This window comes from Rosa rugosa, chromosome 3, assembly GCF_958449725.1.
Source record: "Rosa rugosa chromosome 3, drRosRugo1.1, whole genome shotgun sequence".
Classification (NCBI taxonomy): Eukaryota; Viridiplantae; Streptophyta; class Magnoliopsida; order Rosales; family Rosaceae; genus Rosa; species Rosa rugosa.
The window spans coordinates 51,552,792-51,579,552 of NC_084822.1; the positions used below are offsets into that span (position 1 = coordinate 51,552,792).

General features: G+C 38.0%; 4 protein-coding genes and 1 non-coding gene across 8 annotated transcripts; 3 read left to right on the forward strand and 2 right to left on the reverse strand.

Annotated features, from left to right (window-relative positions):
• Positions 1 to 5,806: 5,806 nt before the first annotated feature.
• On the reverse strand, positions 5,807 to 9,214 carry LOC133738687 (uncharacterized). Its single transcript, XM_062166268.1, has 6 exons — positions 8,803 to 9,214; positions 7,441 to 7,567; positions 6,883 to 7,028; positions 6,713 to 6,775; positions 6,496 to 6,564; positions 5,807 to 6,269 (listed from the first exon to the last, which is right to left on the reverse strand). Exons 1-6 carry the CDS (start codon positions 9,004 to 9,006, stop codon positions 6,198 to 6,200), a joined length of 681 nt encoding a protein of 226 aa, XP_062022252.1. The 5' UTR covers positions 9,007 to 9,214; the 3' UTR covers positions 5,807 to 6,197.
• Positions 9,215 to 17,419: 8,205 nt separating this feature from the next.
• Positions 17,420 to 20,410, reverse strand: LOC133740427 (NAC domain-containing protein 71-like). Of its 2 annotated transcripts, none has more exons than XM_062168382.1 (6): positions 20,251 to 20,410; positions 19,113 to 19,286; positions 18,753 to 18,979; positions 18,474 to 18,638; positions 17,983 to 18,319; positions 17,420 to 17,896 (listed from the first exon to the last, which is right to left on the reverse strand). In XM_062168382.1, the coding sequence occupies exons 2-6, from the start codon at positions 19,279 to 19,281 to the stop codon at positions 17,655 to 17,657; spliced, it is 1,140 nt and encodes a 379-aa protein (XP_062024366.1). In that variant the 5' UTR covers positions 19,282 to 19,286; positions 20,251 to 20,410; the 3' UTR covers positions 17,420 to 17,654. The 2 variants fall into 2 exon arrangements, with proteins under 2 accessions (XP_062024366.1, XP_062024367.1); XM_062168383.1 differs by having other exon boundaries at positions 19,113 to 19,332; positions 20,251 to 20,406.
• An 850-nt stretch (positions 20,411 to 21,260) lies between these two features.
• On the forward strand, positions 21,261 to 24,299 carry LOC133740126 (methyltransferase-like protein 2). Of its 2 annotated transcripts, none has more exons than XM_062168047.1 (9): positions 21,261 to 21,675; positions 21,761 to 21,974; positions 22,062 to 22,237; positions 22,337 to 22,370; positions 22,767 to 22,842; positions 23,267 to 23,444; positions 23,542 to 23,631; positions 23,738 to 23,837; positions 23,982 to 24,299. In XM_062168047.1, exons 1-9 carry the CDS (start codon positions 21,385 to 21,387, stop codon positions 24,119 to 24,121), a joined length of 1,299 nt encoding a protein of 432 aa, XP_062024031.1. In that variant the 5' UTR covers positions 21,261 to 21,384; the 3' UTR covers positions 24,122 to 24,299. The 2 variants fall into 2 exon arrangements, with proteins under 2 accessions (XP_062024031.1, XP_062024032.1); XM_062168048.1 differs by having other exon boundaries at positions 21,263 to 21,675; positions 22,098 to 22,237.
• A 175-nt stretch (positions 24,300 to 24,474) lies between these two features.
• TRNAD-GUC (transfer RNA aspartic acid (anticodon GUC)) lies at positions 24,475 to 24,546 on the forward strand. Its single transcript has one exon. It is a non-coding gene; the product is annotated as a tRNA-Asp (tRNA).
• Positions 24,547 to 24,679: 133 nt separating this feature from the next.
• On the forward strand, positions 24,680 to 26,551 carry LOC133740127 (NEDD8-conjugating enzyme Ubc12-like). Of its 2 annotated transcripts, none has more exons than XM_062168050.1 (6): positions 24,680 to 24,898; positions 24,988 to 25,101; positions 25,534 to 25,642; positions 25,796 to 25,865; positions 26,068 to 26,184; positions 26,269 to 26,551. In XM_062168050.1, the coding sequence occupies exons 2-6, from the start codon at positions 24,993 to 24,995 to the stop codon at positions 26,410 to 26,412; spliced, it is 549 nt and encodes a 182-aa protein (XP_062024034.1). In that variant the 5' UTR covers positions 24,680 to 24,898; positions 24,988 to 24,992; the 3' UTR covers positions 26,413 to 26,551. The 2 variants fall into 2 exon arrangements, with proteins under 2 accessions (XP_062024034.1, XP_062024033.1); XM_062168049.1 differs by having other exon boundaries at positions 24,688 to 24,898; positions 25,787 to 25,865.
• The last annotated feature ends 210 nt before the right edge of the window (positions 26,552 to 26,761 follow it).

Here is a 26,761-nt window from a genome sequence, read left to right on the forward strand (position 1 = left end):
GGAGCGCAAAATATTTTCCTCCGAATTATAAGTTCAACAATAATATGTTTAGGGTTGATTACATGCATACTTTCTATTAAAGTCGAAAATGAAAAACCTAATGAAGCTACCAGGTTGATTAATTAGAAGTTTTATGTTTGCTGTACGTACGTGTAAATAGAGGTATATCCTTGCAATCCTTCTAATCAGAACTAGAGCAGCCTTGATGACATATATCGATCAGCTTCATAAAATAGAGCGACAGAGGGATACCGGATACTAATGTTGTAAAGGGGTTTAGATTAGAGAATAATTAATCCTATATTAGAGACGGAAATAGTTTTAAGAAGAGTGAAACCGTACACGCTAATAACGAATCTTTTTAAGAAAGTCTCAAACGAATGCCGGATCTTCCCACCGACTAACTTTTCTATTGTAGAATGACAATGGGCACTATTTACTATATTTATCTAGAAAGAAGCTCTTGTTATGTTTCTTTTCAAGAAATCTGTATGCAGATAGTATCCAGTAGAAGGTATCGAAGAAATGATGCAAACGTGCTTATTGATGGAGTCAAGTTGAGCAAGTATATATGCTTTCAATGGAGGGAATATGATTTGATGGCACTAATTAAATTTTGTGGCTAGCTACCCAAAAATTGGATAATTTATAATGTGGCTAGCACTCAATTTTATGTCAGTACATGTAGTCCCAAGAATCAGCTTCTGAGGTTTTGATATCTATATACGCGTAAAATTCCTGAGATCGAGCAACAAGGTATGTGATTGTTGCGTTGAAGTTGAACAAATTGTGCGACCTTTTTCTTAGCTAGCTTAGCCAGATTTCATTCTTTCGGTGGGGGTGGGTTGGTTGATTGAGACTAATTTTATATATGCTCCACCACGCATTAGTTCCTTTTAATTTTGTTGGGGATACATCTGTGATTTGTGCATCTTAATATTTGTGATCAATAAGTAGCATATATGGGGTGAATATCAATTAATTCATATGCGATATATTAGTTTGCGATCAATCAAGTTGTATCAGCCTAACCATATATGATACGGACATTAGATTTGCAAGAAATAATTTTATTTGCATATGCAGAGAATTGAGGGATCTTATTGCATGCATGCATATATTATATATATGGATAACTATGTCGATTCCAAGCTAAATATGTTCATCTGTTTCATTAATCTTTCTAGAGAATTAAATGTTTGTGAATATTCTGAAAACAGGTACACGTAATAGCTAGTCCGGGATTATATTCCTTAACTTCCTTTTGTGATATATACTATACTCTGAATATGTCTAGATGCCTTGCAGCAGGTAGATAATCAGATAGATACGCTTTTCTATCAGTTGTGTTCGTATATATCAGTAATCAATCTGAGATGAATCTCTTCCGATCCCAAATTGTAGAAGGCACGGCTGAATCTTTCTTCCCAGTGTAAACCTACGTCATTGTTTAGATTCGTATCAGCAAGGATTATATTAACGAACTTGCTGCAAAGTGTGAAAAGAACTGATTCTGATGCCATGAATTAATGTCCGCTATATGCTAGCTTTAACTCAAAATGTGATGAAACAATGTTATCCATTAGCGCACGTTACATTATGTTTGCTTTGAAAAAGAATAGAAAAGATTTATCGGATCGTTATGTAATATAGGAAATTAGAGATGCTTACGTTTGATTCATTCCTAGCTCACTAGATCCAATAATCTAGAAAAAGAAAATGAACTTAGATTGTTAATCCGGATGATTTAGTTCATCATATTGATTGTACTCAAGCAATTTCAAAAACCGTACCTACACTAAGGCCGCGTTTGGTTTGCGGAAAGTAAGCATCAGGAAAGGAAACTTGTTCCTTTCTTGAGTTTGGGATGCAAAAGGAAAGGAAATCATTTTCTGAAGGAAGGGAAAATAAGGGGGAAAGTGGTTCATTTCAAACCCGAAAGGAATCACTTTTCTTCATTCTTTCTTTGCATTTATTACTCATAACATATAATTTTATTACATTATTTACAAAAATTTTAACAATTTTACTGATAATTTTCCTTATGTTACCAAATATCGGAATAAAAAGTTTTTGAGAAATTTCATTTCCCTTCCTAAGAGAAAGACAAAAGAATTATTTTTCTTTCCGTGAACTAAACAAGGCCTAAAAGCGCCTAAATTTGATTTTAGCATTGTCCGCCTAAAAGTAAAAATGCCGATTGCCTCACGCCACCAGCTACTAGTACTCAACTCAATCACGCAGGCACGCACGCACTCGCTGGTCGCTGTAAAGAAAAAAGCAATTCGGTTGTTCACGTATGAAAGTTGAGAGAAGCTAGCTAGCTAGAAGCAATATAGTCGACCAGTACCTGCTTTTCTGGAATTCTGCTTTTGCATTATTGACTACTTGACACTAATAAATATACAGAGTACATACAAGTTAAGGAAAAGAATTTAAGTACGTAAATTACTAAACTTATCGCTCTCCTAATGAAAACGAAATTCATCCTATAATTGATTTATGTCACCGATCCCTATATATAATTCTACAACATGTAAAGCTAAAAGCATAAAAGTAGCAAGCTAGCTAGCTCCAAAACAAAGCTAAAAGCCTAAAGCATTGACAAGGAGATTACTGAGAAAGGGAGTTCTGCTGTAATTTGATTAGGGTATAATGCATGCATGGCTTCTTTGGGAAGAAAATTAAGAACAGATCGAGACCACCCCGGCTTAAATATTCATATATAGTCAGTGTAATTGATAGTTAATGGAGCACAACCTGGCTAAAATACATATTGTTAATGGATCGAGATAAAGCAGTGTTGACCCAAAATTGATGTTAGATAGGCCAACGAATTCACTTAATTAAAACACAAATGATTCAACATGGCAAAAGTTGCTAGGGGACGAAGAGTTCTGGCCTCTAGCGACTAGTGGCGACTTGATTGAACATAAAGACGTCCCGCATTTTGGGATCTAAAATGAATCTTTGACCAAATTACACTCTATTATTCTTAAAATTTTTAAACATGGAAGAAAGTGTCGAATTTCAAATTTCTACTAAAAGTTCATTCAACGAACCACCTGGGGTGGTAAGACTTGTTAGAAGGCGTAACATGAAACTCTCACATCTAGCGTTCAAGTCCCAACTTCCACCAGTTTGTGGTCATCGGTTTGAGGGGTCTTTTGATTTGTGCGCCTGCAGTCGGGAATTAGTTTAGTTTTGCTAAGATGTCCCGTAACTTCGATTTGAATACTGAGCGGATAAGTGTGTTACTAACTAAGTCTAACATAACCAAGGTGGCTTGCTACCCCGATTGATATAAAAAAAAAAAAAAATTATTCAGCATTGCTGTTTTATAACTTTATTAAATTACAAAATTAGAAATAAATCTTTGACTAAACCATTCTTATGTTTAAATAACATTCAATTACTCTATATAATATAAAGAAGAAAGCTCTAGAGCTTTAATTTTCCGTAAGCCATGGACGTACAAATGATAGAAGTGCGTTAACCAAAACAAAAAACAAAGCCCCATTTTCTTTGCTAGAATACTGGTCAATGTTTAACAATTGTAGATCTAACCTAATTGGAAGGGAAAAAAAAAAAACCTAATTGTTCAGTTGGGCCCAACGCCATAACGCCTAAGAATTCTTCGGGCTGGGTATTATTATTTCCAAATAGTAAACGGGCTGAGATGATCCACTTATAATTCAGCGGGGCCCAAACCCTCCAACTAACTCTTTCGGCGTGCGCTAAAATTCTTCCCTTCCCTCCAACCCCCGCGAAAATTTGATGCATTCAGTAGAGTTTTACAGCTAAGTTTGACTCCTTGCTCTTAAATTATCATAAAAAGAGTAGTGCTAACTCCCTCCTATGAATGTATTGTTATACTGAATGAGCAAATATATAATCCAAGGATCAAATCACGAAACATAAACACACACATGAATCAATATGAATATGATCTAGTGCTACATGGTTTGAGCATAATACCTGATTCTTGAATCGAAGACATCTTGAGTTGTTTCTTGAATAATCACGTGTAGTTACTCAGGTCAAGGTCTTCTGCTTTTCTCTAATCTCAAGCTCCTTCAATGGGGCAGGACCTATGCTTATTGTTGTAGAGAGAACAGGGACCCCAAGCACTTAATTTATATTAGATGATTAATCCTAAGAATCCTCCCATAAAGATATTTCTTAAGAATCAAGTCATCCCAATAAGTGTCCTAATGTATCACTGATTTGCAGATTTCCTTGTAATCTAAGTAATGAATCCCTAACCAACAAAGCTTGATATATTTAGCTTATTTGGTCTCTAGGTATAGTACTCTTCTTACATCTCCTATTAATTAGAATATTGTTTTATCTAGGTCAGTTTACTTAATCATAGATAGTTTCTAACATGTATGGAATTTGTAATGGAGCAATGGTTTTGATTTTAACTCGCAAACCTAGTATCTTGTTTAAGTACATTCTCAGGAAAGTCAATTTTGTGGCAGATGTAGTTGCTTATAATGGTTTCGCTTCTTTGTTATCCTTATGGGAAAATGCTCTTCCCCTCATTTCTTATTCTGCTTTCCATTTTGATCAATTCGGTGTTGGTTGGTATAGGAGTTTTTTAAGTTGTAATGTTTTTCTTGCTTATAATCGAAAAGAAAAAAATGTATTTTATAATCTTCCGATGGTTGAAAGAGATATTAATGTGTTACCCACGTGTTTGGTTTCAGCGATGGTCACACGTGCTCACAGTCACCCAATATAACTTGTCCACGTGTATGGCTTGAGAAATCGCCACACGTGCGGGGGCGTGTTGAGAATGTATATAAATATAACTCCCACATTGGAAAAATATAACTTTGCTTATGAGTTTATAAAAGTTTGGACCACTCCATCCATTACCAATTGATTTTGGATGCGAACCCCAGATTACTTTATCAATGTCCTGCAATCGGACTGGTAAGATCTTCTATCAGATATGAGAATTAAGCTTTGATACAATAGTTGAAGCAAAATCATTATCCATTGAAAGAATGATGTGTACTGAAAGAAGTGGATACTTTTTAAGCTGAAATGTTATCCATAAGTTTGGTCTCTGGGCTGACGTTTCGACCCTTCCTTTTGTTTTGGTTCCGATACAGGTGCTTACTAGCAAGCTTCATCACAGAGATGACCTGAGGCTATGGGACCCGTTTTGATCTATGAAATCTCCTGACTTCGATCTCTATCTAAATCAATAGGAAGATGGGTATTCAAAAGGACTGCAAAGTGCAAACTACGATCGAGATTGGAAAACTTGGAACTTGACATACTTTCGAGTTTGCCCACCGTTACATTCACTAAACTAATAGATCTAATAGTGGGAGAATTCGCCATATACTATACTCCGAAGTGTCGTAGAGATCTGAAAGGCTCGAAACAAATTTTCAAAATTTAATTGTACGTTTCAGTTCCTCCCAATTAGAACTTTGCAGCCATGTGCATGACTGGAGAGTACGTGACTTGACAACGATAGATGTCTGTCGATGCCAACCAGGTAATTTCATCTGTCAAGCAGAAACTAGTGAATCTGACTTACCACCTACTCATCTTTGTTTGGATTACCCCATATATATATATATATAACCGATGTTCAACCAGCACCAGGTGTGTCGCACATACAGCATGTGTGACGACAAAATTAAATGGTGGGTTGTAATCAATTTGTTGCACAGTTTTGAACAGGAATAAGTCACAACTGACCCTTCAAATCGAAATTTGAATGTCAAAATTCGGTGGATATGAGTATGTGACAAAGTAGTATAACATGGATTCGGTTACTGTGTGAAGTTACGAGAAGTTCATAAAACATGGATAATTGTAGATAAGAGAACTTAAAAATATATACATTTTGGAAAACCCCTCTTCCCCAGGCAGCAATTACATACATTTCAACCAAGCTTAGACAGAATATTAAGCCACAGGGTCTCTTAATTCGTACGGAGAGGTCTTTCCCAATTCCCACCGCCCACCGGTTTAAATATCTACAAATAACTATGCTCGATCTACCAAAAAGGTAAATACTAAATCCCTCTACAACTCTACTCATCAACAGACATGTAAGCATAAACAAGCCCTAGATAGATACATTAAGTTAAGATATCAGAATAGGGGAGTGGACATCCAGGGTACCAGTGACTCTGTTAGCACGCGTTGACTACCAATCCTCCTCTATGTCATTTGCACACATTCTTCATTCTCTTTGCAGCTTTAACAAATCCCACAATCACCTGCAACTCGTCGATTTGCTACACCAATAGATCAAACAACATTTTTTAACTGTTAATGATTGGATTAAATAGCAAAATCACTCTGGACTTGGCAAGATGTAAACATGTAATGACCTACTTCTAGTTGGTTACCTAACATTCCCAACATTTTGTCACATTGTCCTCAAGTTCCACAACCAACATATAGTCATATATAAGTACTCAGAACTGGAAAAAGAATAACAATGCCAGCAATCCTAAGTACCTGTGACATGAAATGCCTCTGAACAACATCTATTAATTGCTCTTTCGATGGGTTTGGTATGGCATCAACCTATAAAATCATTCAATCATAAGAAAATATGCAACCGAAAATACAAGACATTAAGTTTTTCTTTTTAATTTTTTTTTTATAAGCCAAGAACAGTACAGGACAATCATTCAATCTCGGCAGGTACACCTGTTAAGTTTTGAGTACTCACAAGATTGAAATGTCGCCAATATCTCCATAGAGCAGCCATCTCCAGTTTCCCAAGGTCAATTTTCTGAACAGGGAGATTTTTCAAATTATAATCAACCTAGACCCTTGCCATCTCCCCAAATATGGAAGAGTATAGTATAAAGTCAAAAAGAGCACAGGGATGCTACTCACTGTTGATCCTGACCCTCGAGGAGTAGAAACAGAGCCCTTAGATTGTGAGTCACAAGAGAAAGATCTGCATGTAGTCTTGTGAGATGATCCACATGATTTATGCACTCTATGCCTTGATCTTTGAGATTTTTGGGTATCATCGGATGCTGGGGATGGAAAATAATAGAGGCACAATGAGAAAGAATAGTGGGGCCAGATAAAAAAGTGATAGAGAAATGAGACAATAAAGCTATAATTTTAGAGACATAAAAAAGAAAAAGTGAATACACAACGGATCCTATGTGCCAACCCCTGCCACTTTTATATAGAACATACTGTTCCAAGTTCACATTTAGAGAGGTCCCCAAAATAAGTTAACTAAAGCATGATGATAATTTATTGGAACTAATACTACTGCACCAATAGGCATAGTTGTAGTCACACAACTAACAGTACTGTGGTCAAGCACAAATTATATCAGTCATTATTCAGTTTACTTTTGAAAAGCAGATGCAAAAGATGAGATAGTATTGGCGGGTTCAAAACCCTCATTTTGTTTTGCATCACAAACAAACTCACCCATGTCTGATCCATTCCACTGGACAGTCTCAAAATCAAGGTCATCGTCATCCTCATTACCAGTAGGAGCTTCAATTACACTAAGGGCATTCCTCTGAAGCTTTACTTCTATGCCATTTGTAAGGACCTGTTTAGAATAATTAATTAGCATTCTCATGAACAGGCCTGATAAAATCCCAAAAGGTGAACAAATTTGCAGGCAATTTTCAGGACACTATGAAGTAAAATAAAATAAAAACACTGGTAAAAATCCAATTATATATCCTCATAAGATCTAATTCACAAATCAAAATTATATCGCATACTCAATTTTCTGGATAAAACTGGGGTAGCGATTGCTTCTGGAAGTTCAAATTGTACTTTTTAAAGCTCAGATAAGAATAAAAACCAGTAATCCTTCATCCCCACCCATTGCCCACTGCCCAAAAGAAAGACAGGGAAACCTTCCTGACGAAAAGTGTAAAACAGGCTTTGGCATTTTGAGGAATAACAGAAGTTCATAAAAGAGTAAAGAACATAATCCTCCGTTTATCGAAAAAGAAAGTTAAAATAATATAATCCCCTGAATTGGTATACAAAAGGGTTGAGTCCAGATTGAATCACCGAAACAAATTTTGGGCAATGGGAAGATGTAAAATGATAGATCTCCAGCAACAATTCAACAAAGAAAAAAAGAAAAAGAAAAAAGAAAAGAAAAAAAGGTATACTTTTTATGAACATTAAGAATGTAATCAATCAATCCATTGAATCCGCAACATGCGCGGAATTAAATAGGAAAAACAAAGCAAGCCATCAAAAGTTAAATAAAACAGTGATCCTCCAGGTAAAGAAATTGTGAATACTGCAAATTAAATACAAAACAAATCAAAATCCAGTTATTATATTCAACTACTAGCATTAAGTTAATAATTTAACAGAAAACACTCAAAGCAATGAGATAAAGAGAGTAAAATATATTTCTTTAATAGCAAATCAGAAAATTTTAACTTCAAATTAAGCAAAATAATATCAAAAGTCTCAAATTGCAGTCCCACTTTTGCAAGAAATCTAGTAAATCTGCAGATCCGGTAGTAAAATAAACATGCAATGAGAACTCATAGTCCTGATTCAAAATTAGAACCAGTTGCATCCACACACATTTAAATTTGATGCCAATTAAATGAAAATTGCATAAGAAGAAAAAAAAATATCAGTATAATATAGTGAACCAAAGATGGTTGAAACTGAAGAGAATAGCACTGTGAAATGAAGCACCAAGCAGAAATTGAATCCAATTGCCTAAACAATTTGACTGACTAATGCAAGCAAACACTCAATGCAGAAATGATTTCCGCAGTCGGCCAAAGAGAAGAAGGAAATTACCAGCCAATGCCATCCGCCTAACCCTACGGCCTTCTTTACGACGCCTTGGAGACCAACGAGAACGGACTTGGTTCTGTTATTGCCGGTAACCACCACCTTGGTGTGACGTGGCAGCACCGAGAGCTCCTCTTCGCTGCTGTCACCGCAGCTCTGAAACTGCGAGAAACCGCCATTGTTGACGGAGCTCTCCATTGCCTGAAGCATTTTTAGCGAGTGATTTAGTCGGTGAAAACGACGGCGTTAGGAGTCGAAATTGAACTTAAACCGAAGATCATGCATTGCTGGACACGTATTTGGGGGAATTGGAGAGAGGAAGGCGAGAAATTGGAGCGGAATTGGGGTGTTTTTGCAGAGAAGAAACACAAAGGAGGGAGGGAGGGAGGAGAAGAAGAGAGAGAGAGAGAGAGAGAGAGAGAGAGATGAGAGTGACTGGTATTGTTTATTGGTGTGTGCTATGAATCCCGGAGACCTGAGGTTGACCAATGAGAACGGACCACGTAGTGTGTGCGCGAGAGTTCTCTCCCTAATTATGCTGATGCAATACCACCAGCGGTTTGGTTTTACTGGGACTTGACCGTTTGACCGGTTGTGAATGTGATAGTGGTAGTCATTGAAATGGCCAAACTACCCTTCTCTGTTTTGGAAGTTTTCTACGTCCTGGATTTTTTTTTTATCGGGTGATGGATGATAGTCGGAACGTTTTGGTTAAGAGAAATGCTTATTTACTCGACCCAACGCTAGTCGAAATGGAAAAAACGTCCGATGTTCAGACTTTTCAATATGTAACCGTAACATTCAAAGATGTTATTGAACTCGATGTCGATCGGTTGAAAGTAAGTGAGTCGTGATCCGTTAGTTAGTCGGCTTAATTGCACCGTGCATGTCTCGAGTTTAAATTTTGGTCAACGAAATGGCCAAACTACCCTTCTCTGCTTTAAAATTTCTCCAACGACTGTTTTGAATTTTTTATTAGACGGTTTTAGTGAAGAGAAATGCTTTGTTACTAGACCCAATGTTAGTCTAAATGAAAAAAAATGTCATTTGTTTTCTATAAACTTTTTAATATGTGGCCATAACATTGTTGATTCAAAGAAATGTCATGTTAGTTGAAAGTGTTATTATAAGACTGAACTCGGGTGGACTGATTATTAGAATTTTTGAACTATTAGGTCTGAGAGTGTTTTTTTTAGTAGATGAAACGAGGGTTGTTTGATTCATTATTGAACTCTAATGAGTCCACATATATCTATACTTGACATTAATAAACTATACGGATCAGACATTTTCATACTTAAATGCAGATGATTATTAAAGGAATGGTTGTCATACAATGTATGGACTTATGCTGTGCTATCTCGACTTTACATAAATAAATGGAATTGGGGGTTATTGGACGTACTAATTTCAGTATGAGTATTTAATTATTTACCTTGGTGGATTTGAATTTAATACTAAAATAGTACTTTAAAAACGTGAGGTGTTTTTGGTAATTTTATAAAAAGAAGGACTAATGAGACGTTACGTGGATGAAAGACGTAACGGAAACCCGAAATTAATCTGGTCGGACCCAGCGGGCACTCGGGGCGGGTCCCGCAACGAGGAAGGCTCATACCTGCCGTCGGTGTTGTCTTATCCAAAAATATTAAAACAAAGACTATAATGTATGTATCTGCCTCTTTTAGAGTTTTAGGGATACAATTCCCGCCAGAACCAGGCACTGCGAGCCGTTTATTTAGCAGGACCACCATCATGGCCGTTGGATGGTCCGGGGATTAATCAAGCCGTGAGATTGGATGTATAGTAGTGACCATGTGTAATGATCACAAAGTTGAAATGGTGGACCTTTCGGGCACAAAAGGCTAGACCCGAAAGGGACAAGCCCAATTACATGGAATTCAAAATTTTCGTTTTCTTTGTTATATTTTTACTTTATTGTAAAAATCAAAAACGGAAAAAAAAAAAACAATTATATTTCTTATAATGGAGTGGTGTGCCGCAGGACCATGCATGCAGTAGCCAATAACAGTCAATACCAGTCATGGCGAGCGTTTGTCTTCATGTAGCGACTTGGTGAAAGAAAATTGCTATTCTTATCGGTTACGTTACCGACTCCATTTGTATATGTTTCTTTTGGTTTTGGAGGTTCCAGAAGCAGTCCAAATAGTCTGTAGTAATATAAAAATTTTAGCAGGAAGTTATATGAGATACAAAATTTGTTTAAACTATGAAACAAACAAACAAACTATATAAACTTTTTTTTATCACATTGTGAACAAACTCCAAGTGTAGCATTCTCTAGTATACTCAATGTTGGTAGAATCATACCCATTATACTTAAAAGATGGTAAATTCGTACTCGTAATATTGGGAGTATGGCATTATCTTTGATATTTTAAGACATTGAAGCATCTTTTGTGCAGTGGATAAACTCTTGTTGGAAACGGAAGAATTTGAGTTAAATAATTTTATCAAGAGGAAACTAGGTCCCATGATTTAAATTTAGTAGGTGATTATTGTAAAAGATTGAACCAAAAGTTAGATACAGTAGCATGTATCTTTTCAACGATGAAAGTTGCAAAAATAAATCACAAGAACAATAACAAGAATAGTTCATCAATCAAAATCTAAAAGAATTAGTTAGTTATTATAGGAAGAAAAGTAGTATGTGATACATGTGTTGTCGATCTAGGGTTTGGCGATGATAGACGTCAAGCAAAAGTAAGAAGTTGAATTTGTTAGGAATTTGACCTAAAATTCCTCTTGCGGAAGCAGACAAGTGCAAAACAATATAGATAAACGATCAAGAAAACAAACACAAACTTGTTAACGAGGTTCAGCAAAGAACTTTGCCTACGTCCCCGGGCCCCGGGCTGCTTGGGTTTCACTATAGAAGAACAAGAATACAAGAATCTCTCACAAGAAGTTCTCACCAACTCTCAAGACCTCACTTGCTCTCTCTGTTTAATGCTTCAAAGACTTTTCTACTACTACAACCTATGCCCCTATTTATAGATATCTAAGTAGACCCTATAAGACATTGGAAACCTATTCCCAATAGACATAGAAACCATTACCAAGTAGGATTATGTAAGCAGGTAGGAAACAATCAAAACTCCTCTTTGATCAAGGATTAACAAATCCTTATCCTATGTGGAATCGGATCCACACACCCAACAATCTTCCACTTGGAGCCGATTACGCTAGTAGCTAACATTCTTCAATACTCTTCAATCATAGCCAACACAAAACCCATTATCACAGCCAACATCTCCTTCTTCAAACTTGGAGACCAACTGAAGCTAAGCACAGCTTCAGTTTACTTATTGACACAGACTTAGTCAACATATCAGCAGGATTCTCACTTCCTTGAATCTTCAACAATTGCAGCACTTCATTCTCCACGAGTTCTCGTATGTAGTGATACTTCATAAGAATGTGTTTAGTCCTTGAATGAAAAGCAGGGTTCTTTGCCAAGTGAATTGCACTTTGACTATCACTGTACAATGCACAATTCTCTTGATTTTTACCCAATTCCTCCAACAGACCCTTTAGCCACACCATCTCCTTACCAGCCTCTGAGACTGCTACATACTCGGACTCCGTTGTAGACTGGGCCACTTGCCCTTGCAAATTTGAGACCCAAGATACTGCAGCACCACCCACAGTGTACACATAACCAGTAGTACTCCGACAAGTATCATGATCTCCTGCCAAGTCTGCATCAACATATCCTTGTAGTTCAGCACTACCTCTCTTGAAACAAAGAGACATATCAGTAGTACCCCGAAGATACCTCATGATCCACTTCACAGCCTCCCAATGTTGCTTTCCTGGATTACTCGTGTACCTACTCACAACTCCAACTGCATGAGCAATATCGGGTCTAGTACACACCATATCATACATTAAGCATCCAACTGCCGATGCATAAGGTACATTCTTCATATATTCTTTCTATTTTTCGCTCTTGGGTGATTGTTCCTTGGACAATTTAAAGTGAGCCGCCAACGGTGTTCCTACAGCCTTTGATTCATCCATATTGAATCGCTTAAGCACCTTCTCAACATACTCCGCTTGTGAAAGCTTCAGAGTACCAGCCACTTTATCACGGATAATCTTTATACCTAAGATTTTCTTCGCCTCACCCAAATCCTTCATCGCGAACTGGTTTGACATCTCTTTCTTCAACTTCTCAATCTCATTGAAGTCTTCCCCAGCTATCAACATATCATCCACATACAGTAAAAGAATGATATAAGATTTGTCAAACCTCTTGAAGTAACAACAGTGATCGGATTGACATCTTGTGTAGCCACTCCCACACATGAAAGCATCAAACTTCTTATACCACTGTCTTGGGGCTTGTTTCAAGCCATAAAGGCTCTTTTGCAGTTTGCATACCAAGTCCTCCTTACCAGGTGCTATAAAACCTTGTGGTTGCTTCATGTATATGACCTCCTTCAAATCACCATGAAGAAAAGAAGTATTGACGTCTAGCTGCTCCAAATACAGACATTCAGCTTCCACTAAACCAAGCACCACCCGGATTGTGGTATGTTTCACAACCGGCGAAAAGATCTCATCAAAATCAATTCCCTCCCTTTGCTGAAAACCTTTCACAACCAACCTTGCCTTGTAACGTTTGCTCCCATCAACTTCTTGCTTAATCTTGTAAATCCATTTTTTATGCAGTGCTTTCTTACCTGTTGGTAACTTAGCTAACTCCCAAGTATTGTTGGACATGAGAGAGTCCATCTCATCTTGCATGGCACCCTTCCACTTAGCAGAATCTTTATGTTGCATTTCCTCATCATAACTCACGGGTTCACCACAGTCAGTTAACAGCAAATAGTTAGCACAAGGCGAGTATTTATCTGCTGGTATTCCTTTAGTACTTCTTGACGATACTCTTGGCACAAAAGGAGGTGTCACTGGCTCATCACTAGGAACTTGTTCTTCAGGTTGTGCAACCTCAGGAGCTTCTTATTGTTGTCGTTCCTCCCCATGATTTTCCTTAGACACATCTTCATTGGACAATTCTTCCAACCTTGCAAACTGCCGATCTTTTCTTACAGGACTTTTAGGCTCTGCTGCTTGCCTATTCTTGTACATCACTTCTTCATTAAAGATGACATTCCTACTCCTTACAACTTTCTTATTCTGCATATCCCAAAACTTATAGCCAAGCTCGTCACCGCCATAGCCTATGAATATGCACTTTTGAGACTTGGGATCCAACTTGCTTCTCGCACCGGACTCAATGTGAACATATGTCACGCAACCAAATACTCTTAAATGCGATAGGCCTATCTCTTTTCCACTCAATTTTTCCTCAGGTAGGAGATGATTCAATGGTACTGATGGTCCACGGTTAATTAAGTAAGCAGCAGTATTAACCGCATCAGCCCAAAACATGTCTGGCAATCCTGCGTGTATCCTCATACTCCTTGTACGCTCATTCAGAGTCTTATTCATGAGTTCAGCCACTCCATTCTGCTGTGGAGTTCCGGGAATTGTCTTCTCCATCCTAATCCCATTCTCTGCACAATACTCTTTGAAATCATTACCACAGTATTCACCTCCATTATCCGACCTCAGACATTTAATCTTCGACCCGGTCTCATTCTCTACGATCGCCTTCCACTTCTTGAAAGTATCAAATACTTCCCATTTATTTTTCAAGAAATAAATCCATACTTTCCTTGTGGAGTCATCAATATAAGTCACATAGTACTTTGAGCCACCTAACGAAAGCTCCGGTGCAGGTCCCCACACGTCAGTATGAACCAACTCTAGTTTTGAATCTTTTGGTGCCTTGCCACCCTTTGAGAAACTAACAACCTTTTGCTTCCCAAATATGCAGTCTTCACAAAGCCCAATCTTCACTGAGTTCACACCATGTAGTTTACCCTTCGACTGAAGTACACCCATACCTTTCTCACTGATGTGCCCAAGTCTACGATGCCATAAGTATGCATCTTCATTTTTCTCAACGATCGCAGTGCCTTCATTGTTCTCAACAATAGAAACAATATTCAAGGTCGTATAAAGTGTTCCTGTCTTGATTCCACGAGCTAACACCATAGCTCCTTTACACACCTTCCACGTACCTTTCTCAAAGGTAGTGCGACATCCTTCATCATCCAACTGACCCACAAAGATCAAATTCCTCTTCAACTGCGGTATGTGTCTAACATTGGTCAAGGTCCATGTTCCACCATTTGTCAGCAAAATCTTCACATCACCCCTTCCCACAATCTCCAAGGCTCCACCATCAGCAAGAAACACTTTGCCAAAATTACCACGTCGGTAATTCACCATGAGCTCTTGTTGTGAAGTTGAGTGAAATGACACTCCAGAGTCTACGATCCATGACTCCAATGGTGCTTCAGTAACGCTTAGTACAAGTGCATCCGAATCACACTCAGTTGTGTTTGCCATCTTCATTATCTCCTTCCACTGGTTACAGTCTCTCTTGACATGTCCAGATTTCCCACAATGCCAACACCCATCGGACCACTTTCCTGACTTGGACACGCTTCGGCCTTTTCCAGGTGCCCTAGACTTGGACCTTCCACGATTGTTGTTTGAGTTCTTGTTGAACGTTCTACCTCTATTTTCTATAGAGAGCGCAGAACTTGAAGGATCTTCAAGGTTATTTTGTCTTCGCGTCTCTTCATTCAGAAGAATGTCACGCACATCATTAAAGTTCAGCTTCTTCGTAGTCCCAGCTCCACTACAAATCGAGTTCACAGTCACATTCCAATCCGAAGGCATGGAAGTCAACAACACCAAAGCTTTGATGTGTTCGTCGAATTTAACATCCACCGATGCTAGTTGCTCGATAATATCACCAACTATCCCAACTTACTGGCGAACAGATATACCCTTACCCATCTTCAAAGTGAACAGCCGCCTCATCAAGTACAACTGTTGAACGGCATTTGGCTTCTCATACATGTTGGACAAACTATCCATCATCCCCTTCAACGTAGTCTCCTTGATAACAAATCGCCGTACATCATTTGAAAGCGATAGTCGAACGGCTCCAAGGGCCATCCTATCCATCTCGACAAATTCTTCCTCCTTCATATCTTTTGGGAGCTTGCCCTCTAAAGTCTTAGCAAGTTTCTTCATATTCAAGTAGTCCTCGATTTGTGACCTCCATAGGCTAAAGTCATTACCGACGAACTTATCAACCCTCTTCTCAACGTCTTCTATGCTCATTGTTTCCACTCTAGAGCCTAAGCTCTGATACCACTTTGTTAGGAATTTGACCTAAAATTCCTCTTGCGGAAGCAGACAAGTGCAAAACAATATAGATAAACGATCAAGAAAACAAACACAAACTTGTTAACAAGGTTCAGCAAAGAACTTTGCCTACGTCCCCGGGCTGCTTGGGTTTCACTATAGAAGAACAAGAATACAAGAACAAGAATACAAGAATCTCTCACAAGAAGTTCTCACTAACTCTCAAGACCTCACTTGCTCTCTCTGTTTAATGCTTCAAAGACTTTTCTACTACTACAACCTATGCCCCTATTTATAGATATCTAACTAGACCCTATAAGACATTGGAAACCTATTCCCAGTAGACATAGAAACCATTACCAAGTAGGATTATGTAAGTAGGTAGGAAACAATCAAAACTCTTCTTTGATCAAGGATTAACAAATCCTTATCCTATGTGGAATCGGATCCACACACCCAACAGAATTCTTATATTTTGTTTTGTCGAAAAAATTGAAACTTAATTAGTCAAATAATTAATACTAATCGCGTTGAACATACACGTTTAGTCTACATTTATCGGAATCACGAGATACTTAACGAGATCAATAATTTTAGGGGAAAAATGCATATGGCAAGAGCGTGTATAATACACAACAATTGCGACCATAATGAGACTGTTTTGTACTTTTGTAACATGTGCATGTATGCATAATAAGAAGCATCTTTTCTATATTTTCTATTATGTGCTGTGGAGCGTATCAGCACCAATAACTAACAATTTGTCGGCCCTCGAAAACAGAAACACAAGGCCTCACTGCTCATTATAGTCATTGCAAAACCACCCCGGCGATTTTAGCACGGGGTTTGCTTAGAAAGACTGGGATGGGGGAAATAGATTAATAAGAAAATGTTGTTGAATTTAGAGAACATGTTAGCTGCTCCCCATTTTGAGAGAGCTTGACTTCCAAAGCTAAAGTTAAGCAAACACGTGCCCAGAGTATACAGATTAGGTCAATTGTCACTTCTTGTTTGTAGTTTCATATATTGCTGACTGAGTGAGTGGGTGGGGCACTCATTCTCACTACTCACTTCTACAGGCTAGGATGCTGAGTTAGTTACATATAAATTACCCAAATTAATGGATTGACAAATCTATATTTAGACTTGAGACATGAGTTACATTACGAACATACCTGTTTTCCATCAATATATGACTCAAGGATTTAAAATACAGCAAAAAGCTTGGACTTCAACTCAGATGGAGGTGGGTCAACATATAGACAAGAGAACAAGAACCAAATTGAAAAGAGTATACAACTGAGAAAGGCCCAGAGGCCCATTGGGCTTCCTGGTTCATACTATCATCAAACATTCGAACAGCCAATAGCTAAAGAAAACACTTGACTCACAAAAATGTCGAAAAAATCTGTTGTTACATTACAATTAATCAAAAACATAGTGTAATCAATCTCCTACCTTCCTTTTTCTCCTGGAACATTAGTGTCCTACCCTTTCTTCCTAAACCCTGAACCTCACCTCTGAACATTATAAATATATGCTTGCTAATCAATTCCCTTTTATACAAAAATAACTACAGTGTAGAACAAAAACATTAAGTTCTAACATGGCAAGCAGCAAAGATACTTTTTCTTAAGCTTCTTAGTTTTGACAACAGTAGCCTTCTTTCCTGCTGGAGGTGTTGTCGTATGTGAATTCGAGAAACCTTCATTCCTTTGGTCTGGTTTTTGATTTCTGCTCAGTTTCATTGTAGTCTTTTCTTTACTCTTAACGCAGACTGTTGAACTGGGAACTGAAGAATGACTTTTGACCATTTCTTCACTTGGAGATTTGTTCAAAGATCCTATAAACCAAATCAAGAGTATTTTAAGCTTCTGAAACTGACAAAAAAGTCCTATTAAGCATTGAACTGAAGCATTTTTTATGTACCTGAGGAAGCGGCAGCTGCATACATAACCAACTCATCTGGTCTTTGAGATACTGAAATACTGAATTTGCAGCCTGCATTCTTATTTGCACGGTCTTGACTAGTTTTGGTTTCTAGTTCTTCCAACAAAGCCAGGGAATCGAAGCATTCGTCTGATGATATTGTCAAGCAACTTGAATCTGAACTAGAAGAAAATGATGCTGGTCTATCAAGATCCAGCAATTCTATGTAGTCATCTCCGAAAGGAAAATCTATCTCAGTCTCGGGCATGAATTCTATTTGATGATCTGGAAGCCTTTCTGTAACAGTTAACGTTCCTGTTTCATTATCCTTGATCACCTATAAGATGTATCAAACTTGTATCAAGATTTTACTTAAAATTGAGCTGATAACAAAGCCTGTTGTTCCAAGAAATTAAAAGCTGTGTCAAAAATGAACTGCCAACCAACAAAGCCAAACATATACATATTCAAAATATGACCAGGATCCTAACCTGAGGCTTGCTTGTGGAAGCGTGTCCAGTACGTTTCTCCACGAGTGGAACAACTGGTTGTGTGAAGTGATTAGCAACATCAGAAGTAACCTTTTTCTCGAGGTTTTTGCAGTTTGATTTCGGTTCAGCACCAATAGATTGGACTCTGCAAAGCAAACCGGCTTCCTGCACATTATCCAACCAAACTGACTGATGACTGGCAGGTTGGGTAGAGAACAAAATAAATAGAACACATCAGGAAAACAAATCACACAGAGTTGGCAGACCTCCTTTAATTACCTTTATCTTGCTGTTTTCGGAAACTTTCTCGTAAGTTATCCAGTATTCTTGCATTACCCAATTGGTTTTTCGTTCATGAGGTGCTCGGCCTTCATAGAATTCAAGGGTAGTTCTCCAACCAGTGATGGTAGAGTCTGAGAATATTTTACATGCCTCCTCTTTGGGCCTCCAGTATCCAAGATTTGTATCTTTGCTTTCATTAGAGCAAATCAAGTACCAAAGACTACCTGCATATATATAGGGTCTGATTAGAGGGAATGTACAATAGCTAACTACTGAATCCGTCACCTTGATGAAATGAAATTTGGAATATTCTCAAAGATTGAAGGATTCTATAATTGTGAGAGAAACGAAGAATACCAGGCGGTAAATTTGAGGGCATGTATTGGTAAGGATTTACACCATTGATCACATTTGTTGGAGGTGGTGATCCATTTATAAGTTTCTGTAAAAACATAAACATACAGAGCTCCTCATCGGTACAGTGAAGACCAATATCAGCAGGCAGGACTGCAGCTTGTGGATGCATGGTAACTGATTCCCAAAAACGAAAATGAATTCAGTGACTGGGGAGAGTCTACTAAAGAAACATGAAAATCACCAATTTATCAGCTATATATCACCAGGAAACATAAACGATGGATCAAATATCAAGTATGCTCCAACATTGTTCAAGCTTAACTTTAGTTTTCCAAATTAGGATCTTGCAAGAGTCACAATTAGAAGATTTTCTTGCATTGCATATAAAGTATGTAAACAATATCGAATAAGCTTCCTAATTAACAAGGCTACTGCAAAGCTACAATAATAACACTATCAACTCATAACTGAGATGTACTGTATAAATGATCACTGAACCTGACGGCTGCTTTCTCTAAATAATAGAACAAACATTAAATTACATCACTGACTAATGCTCATATATATTACTTGTTTATTTGACTCCAACCAGATTGCAGAACAGAAAATTTAACCCATCAACAATGTTCCACACAAAAAAGAAAATTGTAAACTATGAATCTACTACAAAATCGCATAAACTAAAAGGCATCATCATCCAAAACACAAAATTACATAACTTAGTGACCAGAATCAGCCAATCTACCTTTATCGGGTAAATAAATCATGATCAAGTTCAGAATGTATCACAGCAACAAGAAATTATATCGCAGAATTCAAAATGTTTTACTAGTTGGGCCTCCGTCCACTCAGCGAATGCCCAGCTCTTCCTTCTACTACCCACTACTCCAGTCACTACCCCAAACAAAAAGTCTCAACTTTCTCATTACACACACCTTTTCATTTCCTCATGAACAAAGAGATTTTAACGAAACTCCGAACAAACTCCTTCTAACTCCAAGCTATTCTATAAGATTGTGATGCACATCACAATAATGGAATTGCATACAATTGCGATATGATCCAAAACAAATCTGATTCTGAATTGGTAAGAAATTGAAACTAAATAATTGCCGATTGGTGAGTTGAAAGTTCTAACCTTTTGGCCTTCGTCGTCCCCAGAGAGTCTCTGCTTCCTTAATCGCTAATCCAAAGGGTCTGGACTAACCACCCCATATTTATAGGGCTGCCCGGACACTAGTGAACAGAGACTGATCGAGGTGAGTTTAACCATGGTTTTACAACGTGGTGCTTCGTCATTGGCGTAGTTGCGCAATCCGTTCATTCTTTATGGACCCTCCTCCTCTGCCGTCCTTTCCTAGAAACTTCCAATTTTCAATACTGAAATATTAACGAGATATTATATGTAGAAACGCGCAATCTAGTGTCATGCTGCTTATTCTCTCACTATGTCATCTGACTTCCACAACAATTACCTCCCCGGAAAAATCGGCCGCTAATAAATGATGCGTACCATTAATATATGTCGGCGGTACCATCAATATGTTTCAGTTTAGTAACATCAGTGCTTACTTATAGATTAATTTTTTTCTTTTCTTTTATTATAAGAGAAACAACTTTAAATGTAAATTCTTTTAATGCAACTCTTGGTCGAAACTAATAACTCTACAAATCTAAACTAATAGCTTTACTAACAAAGAGAGGGATAAAATGTTACACGTTCTCATTTACTATTAACAAAAAAGAAAAGAAAAAGAACAAAATTCACATCATTTTCCAGAAACAGAAATATAATCACATCGCTGCCTAACGATTAACACCCTCATCTGTCTGAAACCAGTATTTTTTTTTTTTTGATTTCTCAATCACACGGTGTCCTCAAAGGCTTTCTAGGCCTAGAGACTAATCCGTGCTCGGGGGATCTTGTCAGAACGCTTCCTCCCCCATGGCCACCAAGAATATATTGGGATTTAACTCCAATAAGCGTCGGCGGGATTCGAACCCGGGTGTGGGGGTTCCACACCTGGAGGCTCTTACCAACTCGACCACCTGTGGTAGTTAAACCAGTATTTTGTTGTTAACCTATCAAATTTTTCTGTTAAAAGACAGAGCCACATCTTTGTCATTAGCTCATCACAACTGTGAAGTGTCACAGGCCATAAGTGGGCTTGGGCAGGTCAACGATTGACTCCGGGGTCCATTTAGACTGGGGACACGGCGGGAGATTTAATCGCTAAATTGGGGCGCGCCGAAACGGCGAGACCTGAATCTGATGGAGTACTCCAAAACCACCGATAAGCTAACCGAGTTTTTGGACTCCGGGATTTACCGGTTCGAAGATTCCAACGCCGTTTTCATCGACCCGGTTCGCGTGCTCAACCGCTCCTACACCCGGTTTAGGGTTTCACCTTCCGCTTACTACTGTCGCCCATTCGACTCCACTTGCCCACCGGAGCCTAGCGTCGCTTCGAATTCCAGGAAGCGAAAGCGGAAGGAGAAGAAGAAGAAGAAGAAGCCCCGGGCTCTGAACGAAAGAGAACAAGTCGCCGATCAACGCCACCAGGTAATTTTACAGTTGGTTACTGCTCTCTTTTTACAGTAGAGTAGGAAATTATAGCGCAGAGTGATTGAAAATTAAACTATTGCAGGAAGTGAGACCTTTCTTACTGAAGGCACATGAATCTTTGATCCGAACAAGTGAGGTGTTAGAGGTTATGAGCAATTTGAGGGGTTGTTTGGGTCCTGAAACTTCCTCTCCAGGTGTTAAACAGTCATTTGTTGAACTCGCACAGGTCTGGCAGGCCCCTCTTTACGAGATTACTCTAAACTTCCATACAAATTACAAAGAAGGGGAAGATGGAGGTTGGTTTTCGTAGTCAAAAATTTTGCCTTTACTATTGTGGTTTGAAAAATTGTGATATTTTGACCATATAATTTTTTTTTTTCTAGTAATTGCAGTGATGTACTCTACTTTGTGTTTGTTAGGCTCCCTTGCTACGCAAGGCTGTGAACAATGTGTTCTCCCTCTGTTTAACAACTTGGTCGTTAATGAGAGCAGTAATGATGTGGAGGCTGAAGTTTTGACCAGTCGATATATTTTGCCTCCGAAGAGTTCCTTCTACATGGTATGCCGACTTACTGATTGATTTTCTTTTAGACACAGTGAAACCTCCTTAGCTAGTTTATTGTGATTCTTATATGGATTGTTTTCAATCATGTGGAAGTCAGATATGGGGCAGATTCACAATCTAATTCCTGGTAATTCCTGCATTTCATCTTCATGAATACTTGAATTCCCTCTTTCTGAATCTATCAACTTCTTGGTTTTATATGGATTAAAAGATCATGGTGCATGCACCAGCTTATGTTTTCTTTTTTTTCACAATCACAAGTACCTTATTCAGTTGGCGCAAACATCTTTTTCGTTTTATGTTCTAGTGGTGGTATACCTTGTTCTTTTTATAAAATGAAAAAAAAAAAAAAAAACAAAGCTGCTTGAAATTTGATTTTCATCTATCTAAAGTATCTGTCATTTTCTGTCATCTGTTATTTATTAATTATGTTCTCCACTTCTCGAAGTAGAAGGTATGTCATAATTTGCTTAATCTGCTAAGTTATGGTTATTGTCTCTTGACCTGTTTTATTTTAATGCAGCTGAGTCTGATTTTGGCTTCAGTGTTATAGTTGTTGATCCACCATGGGAAAATGGCAGTGCTCGGCAGAAGTCGAGGTGGGCCTTTGCCTTAATTGTGTTTTCTAGTTTTAGGAAGCCCTGCAAGCTTTTGCTAGGAACTTATGTTTGGATCTGCTTTGAATCCCTTTATCTAGTTTCATCCTTTTGACATTAACTAGCCTAGAGATCAACTAATTATGTAATGTTAGATGTAAAGTTTTGTTTAGTTCAGAGTTCAACAGGGAAAAACCATCAGAATTAGGTTCATTGAATTTGGTAGGTTAATCCATTGAAACTAATCGGAGTGCAGATCAATGACTGCAGATTAGAATTAGCATTAAGTTGGGATGCAATCTGCAGTCCTTACCTTGTCTTTTCCAATAACTACGTATTTCTTTTTTATTACAGTGGGGATAAGAACAAATATTTGGTGATGTTATACACAACACTTATCTTTTGGTTGTGGTTTCAATATGTGTAGGTACAAAACTTTGCCCAACCGATATTTCTTATCCATTCCGATCAAGCAACTTTGTCACACAGATGGAGCATTTGTCGCCTTATGGGTAACAAATAGGGAGAAGTTGCGTGATTTTGTCGAGAAAGAGCTGTTTCCTGCTTGGGGAGTCACACATGTTGCTACTTTTTTCTGGTTGAAGGTTCTCATGTCTGTTTCTCTTTTTGTGTAGTGATTAACTTGAATATGAATGTTTGAATTCATTATGCTGTGGTTCTGGTTCCTTTGAACTCTCATAGGTGAAAGCTGACGGTTCCTTGATTTGTGATTTAGACCTGTTTCATCATAGGCCATATGAGTGCCTTCTTGTGGGCATCTGTCGTGGGAAGGTTAGCTTATACCACACCAACAGCCTTGGCTTCATTTCTTGTACTGAGTTTCAGTTATTTTTCCACAACTCATCTTCTTGTTGCTTTTGATGTTGATACTTCACAGGTTATGAATTCTAAACAGCTGTTGGGATCAGATCATATACCAGATAATCAAATTATATTAAGCGTACCGGGGGATTACTCAAGGAAGCCCCCAATAGGAGGTGATTTATTGCTGATCATAGTATTTAATATTTAGTTTCCTTTAACCTAAAGCCAGATTTTTTGGGGACAATGCTCTTCATGTATCTGGTTTTCAAGTAGGCAATGTAGTTACTCATATACCTTCAATTTATGCCTATTAACAGGATTGTTACAGGAGCTTGCTCCGAGGCTCAAAGGTGGTCGATCCATTGAACTATTTGCTAGAGAAATGACAACCGGATGGGTTTCTTGGGGGAATGAACCCCTTCATTTTCAAGAATCCAGGAATTTTGTAACCGAATAGAGCTGCTAATATTATTGTGATATAATTGGTCAGTGTACATTTTGCTAACTCTGTTACCACAAAAGACCCGTTTGTTTTTGGTGCGACTTGGGTAACATTTTCAGTTGTCATGGCCTTTGTAAGATTCAAAAACTGGGAGAGGATTAATAACAAAATCGAATAGTACTCTTTCTATCAATGAGACTATATGAGAGGATGAAACAATATGTTTTCATCTTTAGTTTCTTTTACAAACGAAAATCCCTAATTAGGGTCTCAATCTAAGGCGTACTGTTAATCTTCTATTATATATACATGTATGGCATACTAGCATACGATTGTTGATTCTTATTATATAATAATTGAGCAACAAAGTCGTTGTAGTATAGTGGTAAGTATTCCCGCCTGTCACGCGGGTGACCCGGGTTCGATCCCCGGCAACGGCGTTTAATTTTTTGGGGTTTCATTTTACTTTCTCCTAAACCGATTGGACACAACATACGACATGTCGCGGGCAACCACGACGGTCATGGCATGGCTCTATGATTAGCGGAGCCTGTGCCTCCTATGTTTTAGGACTTGAAACAGAAATTGGAAGGGTGAAGGTAAAGGCAGAAGGAGAAGGGCGACCATGAAAATGAGAAAAACAAACCAACAAATCAAAAATAGTCTCACAAATGGGAAAAGTTGAGAGTATTTAGTAAGATTCTGCCATAATTGGCAGCACTCATCCATCTTCATTATCCACCAAAAATTAACTCTTCATTGTTTTCTTTTATGCCGCATTTGGTCGATCAGGTTAGCTTCTCTTTCTTTTTCACGAATGCCGATCATCAACAATTGATTGGATCGCAAAACTGTTAATCATGCTTGGATTTTTATTTCAGAAACAATGATCAGATTATTCAAAGTGAAGGAAAAGCAACAGGAAGTTGTAGACAATGCAAAGGAGAAGGGACCAGTCAAGAAGCAAAGTGCAGGGGAATTACGTGTTCAAAGAGGTCTGAGCTTTTCTTTCAGAATTTAGAATTGGGAAACTGTTCCATTTACACATTAATACATACTATTCGCAACAATATTCGATGCAATCCATTCATTCCTCATTAGCCTGCTTCTTCAACATGATTTAGATTGTAATAATTGAGTTTTTTGTGTACATGGTATATGAGTTTGTATAGCAAGTTATCATGTGCATTGACTCGAGTGCTTTAGCCTTATGAACAGCCGGCATAATTACACGTCACTTTTCATCTTTCAAACCCAATAAAATTAGGGTTCAAGCCAACTATGTTGTGTTTATTTGACTGTTTAATCATATAATGAAACTCCTTCGTATCAAAACCTCAAAATCTGGCATCCAAGACATGGTGTAAGCTCTGCTCCCTTGTTAGCCTCCTTTAACTCGTCTTTGATTTTTCTTTTTTTAATTGTAGATATAACTGAGTTGAACCTGCCAAATTCAATTAGCATAGCATTCCCCAATGGACAAGATGATCTGATGAACTTTGAGGTCACCATTGAACCTGATGAAGGGTACTATAAGTAAGTAAATCCTTAACTGTTACCATACCAAGGTCAGTAAAATGCTTTGCTAAAAGTGATTTGGTTTAATGTACCTGCTAGCATCTGCAACTTTAATGTCATGCCATTTAGTTAAACTCCCTCTTCCCTTTCTTCTGGTCATAGCGGTGGCAGGTTTCTCTTCACATTTGAAGTTACCCCAGTCTATCCTCATGAAGCACCAAAGGTCAAGTGCGAAACAAAGGTACTCACACCTAAGTTGCTTCTTTACTGGGATTCTAACAAATTTCCAGTTTATTAATTGAGCATGCTGCAAACCATTTTACGCACATACGTGCTGAGAGTATATCCCACATCGATATGTATAGCAATGCATAATTAAGTGTAATTAATTAGCCTTTTAGGTGGAATGCTCATACTACTTCACTACCATCTCTAATCTGCAGGTCTATCATCCAAACATCGACTTGGAAGGGAATATCTGCCTTAACATTCTTCGTGAAGATTGGAAACCTGTCCTCAATATAAGTACTGTTATTTATGGATTGTATTACCTATTCACGGTATCCATCTCCAACTCTACATCAGTCAAGTTGTATCTGTATGTGACCTTAATGCTAACTCGAACCCTGCATTTCCTTATGCAGCAACCAAATTATGAAGATCCTTTGAATCATGAGGCAGCTGATGTTTTGAGGGATAATCCAGAGACGTTCGAATCAAATGTGAAAAGGGCAATTGCTGGTGATCAATGGATTGGAAGTACCTATTTCCCTAAACCGGATTTTTGAGATCCACTGTAAGAGCATTGCTAACTCAAGGTCCAAGGCTTTTGTAAGGGTGAAGTTGTGTTTTCTGTGGTCTATCAGCATTTTGTCTGATAGTGTAACATTTTTCTTTCTATCAATAACAAAGCATCATTCATGTTGAGACCTAGTTTTTCATATGAACTTGAACAACACAGTAATCCTTGATTATTACTTGCATGATTTAGCTTTACATCTGTACACATTTATCATGATTCTTATTATTCTTCCCGACAAAAGCTACCAAGAACCAGGAAAAGATAGAGCTAAACCTCAAAAGCCCAATTGTGCAACAGTCTTCTTTGATTCGGCCCATTGTCATACCCAAAAGCAC

Excerpts from the sequence above, each read along its gene's own strand:
- LOC133738687 (XM_062166268.1), bottom strand. The coding sequence starts at position 9,006 with ATGCTTCAGGCAATGGAGAGCTCCGTCAACAATGGCGGTTTCTCGCAG. Across the intron at positions 7,029-7,440 it reads GTGGAATGGATCAGACATGG|CATCCGATGATACCCAAAAA; the intron begins GTGAGTTTGTTT and ends TTCCATCCCCAG. Across the intron at positions 6,776-6,882 it reads CTCGAGGGTCAGGATCAACA|AAAATTGACCTTGGGAAACT; the intron begins GTGAGTAGCATC and ends CTCCCTGTTCAG.
- LOC133740427 (XM_062168382.1), bottom strand. The coding sequence starts at position 19,281 with ATGCATCCACAAGCTGCAGTCCTGCCTGCTGATATTGGTCTTCACTGT. Across the intron at positions 18,980-19,112 it reads GCCCTCAAATTTACCGCCTG|GTAGTCTTTGGTACTTGATT; the intron begins GTATTCTTCGTT and ends ATATATATGCAG. Across the intron at positions 18,320-18,473 it reads CTTCCACAAGCAAGCCTCAG|GTGATCAAGGATAATGAAAC; the intron begins GTTAGGATCCTG and ends TACATCTTATAG.
- LOC133740126 (XM_062168047.1), top strand. The coding sequence starts at position 21,385 with ATGGAGTACTCCAAAACCACCGATAAGCTAACCGAGTTTTTGGACTCC. Across the intron at positions 22,238-22,336 it reads CGAAGAGTTCCTTCTACATG|TCAGATATGGGGCAGATTCA; the intron begins GTATGCCGACTT and ends ATCATGTGGAAG. Across the intron at positions 22,843-23,266 it reads AGTGCTCGGCAGAAGTCGAG|GTACAAAACTTTGCCCAACC; the intron begins GTGGGCCTTTGC and ends CAATATGTGTAG.
- LOC133740127 (XM_062168049.1), top strand. The coding sequence starts at position 24,993 with ATGATCAGATTATTCAAAGTGAAGGAAAAGCAACAGGAAGTTGTAGAC. Across the intron at positions 25,102-25,533 it reads GGAATTACGTGTTCAAAGAG|ATATAACTGAGTTGAACCTG; the intron begins GTCTGAGCTTTT and ends TTTTAATTGTAG. Across the intron at positions 26,185-26,268 it reads GATTGTATTACCTATTCACG|CAACCAAATTATGAAGATCC; the intron begins GTATCCATCTCC and ends TTCCTTATGCAG.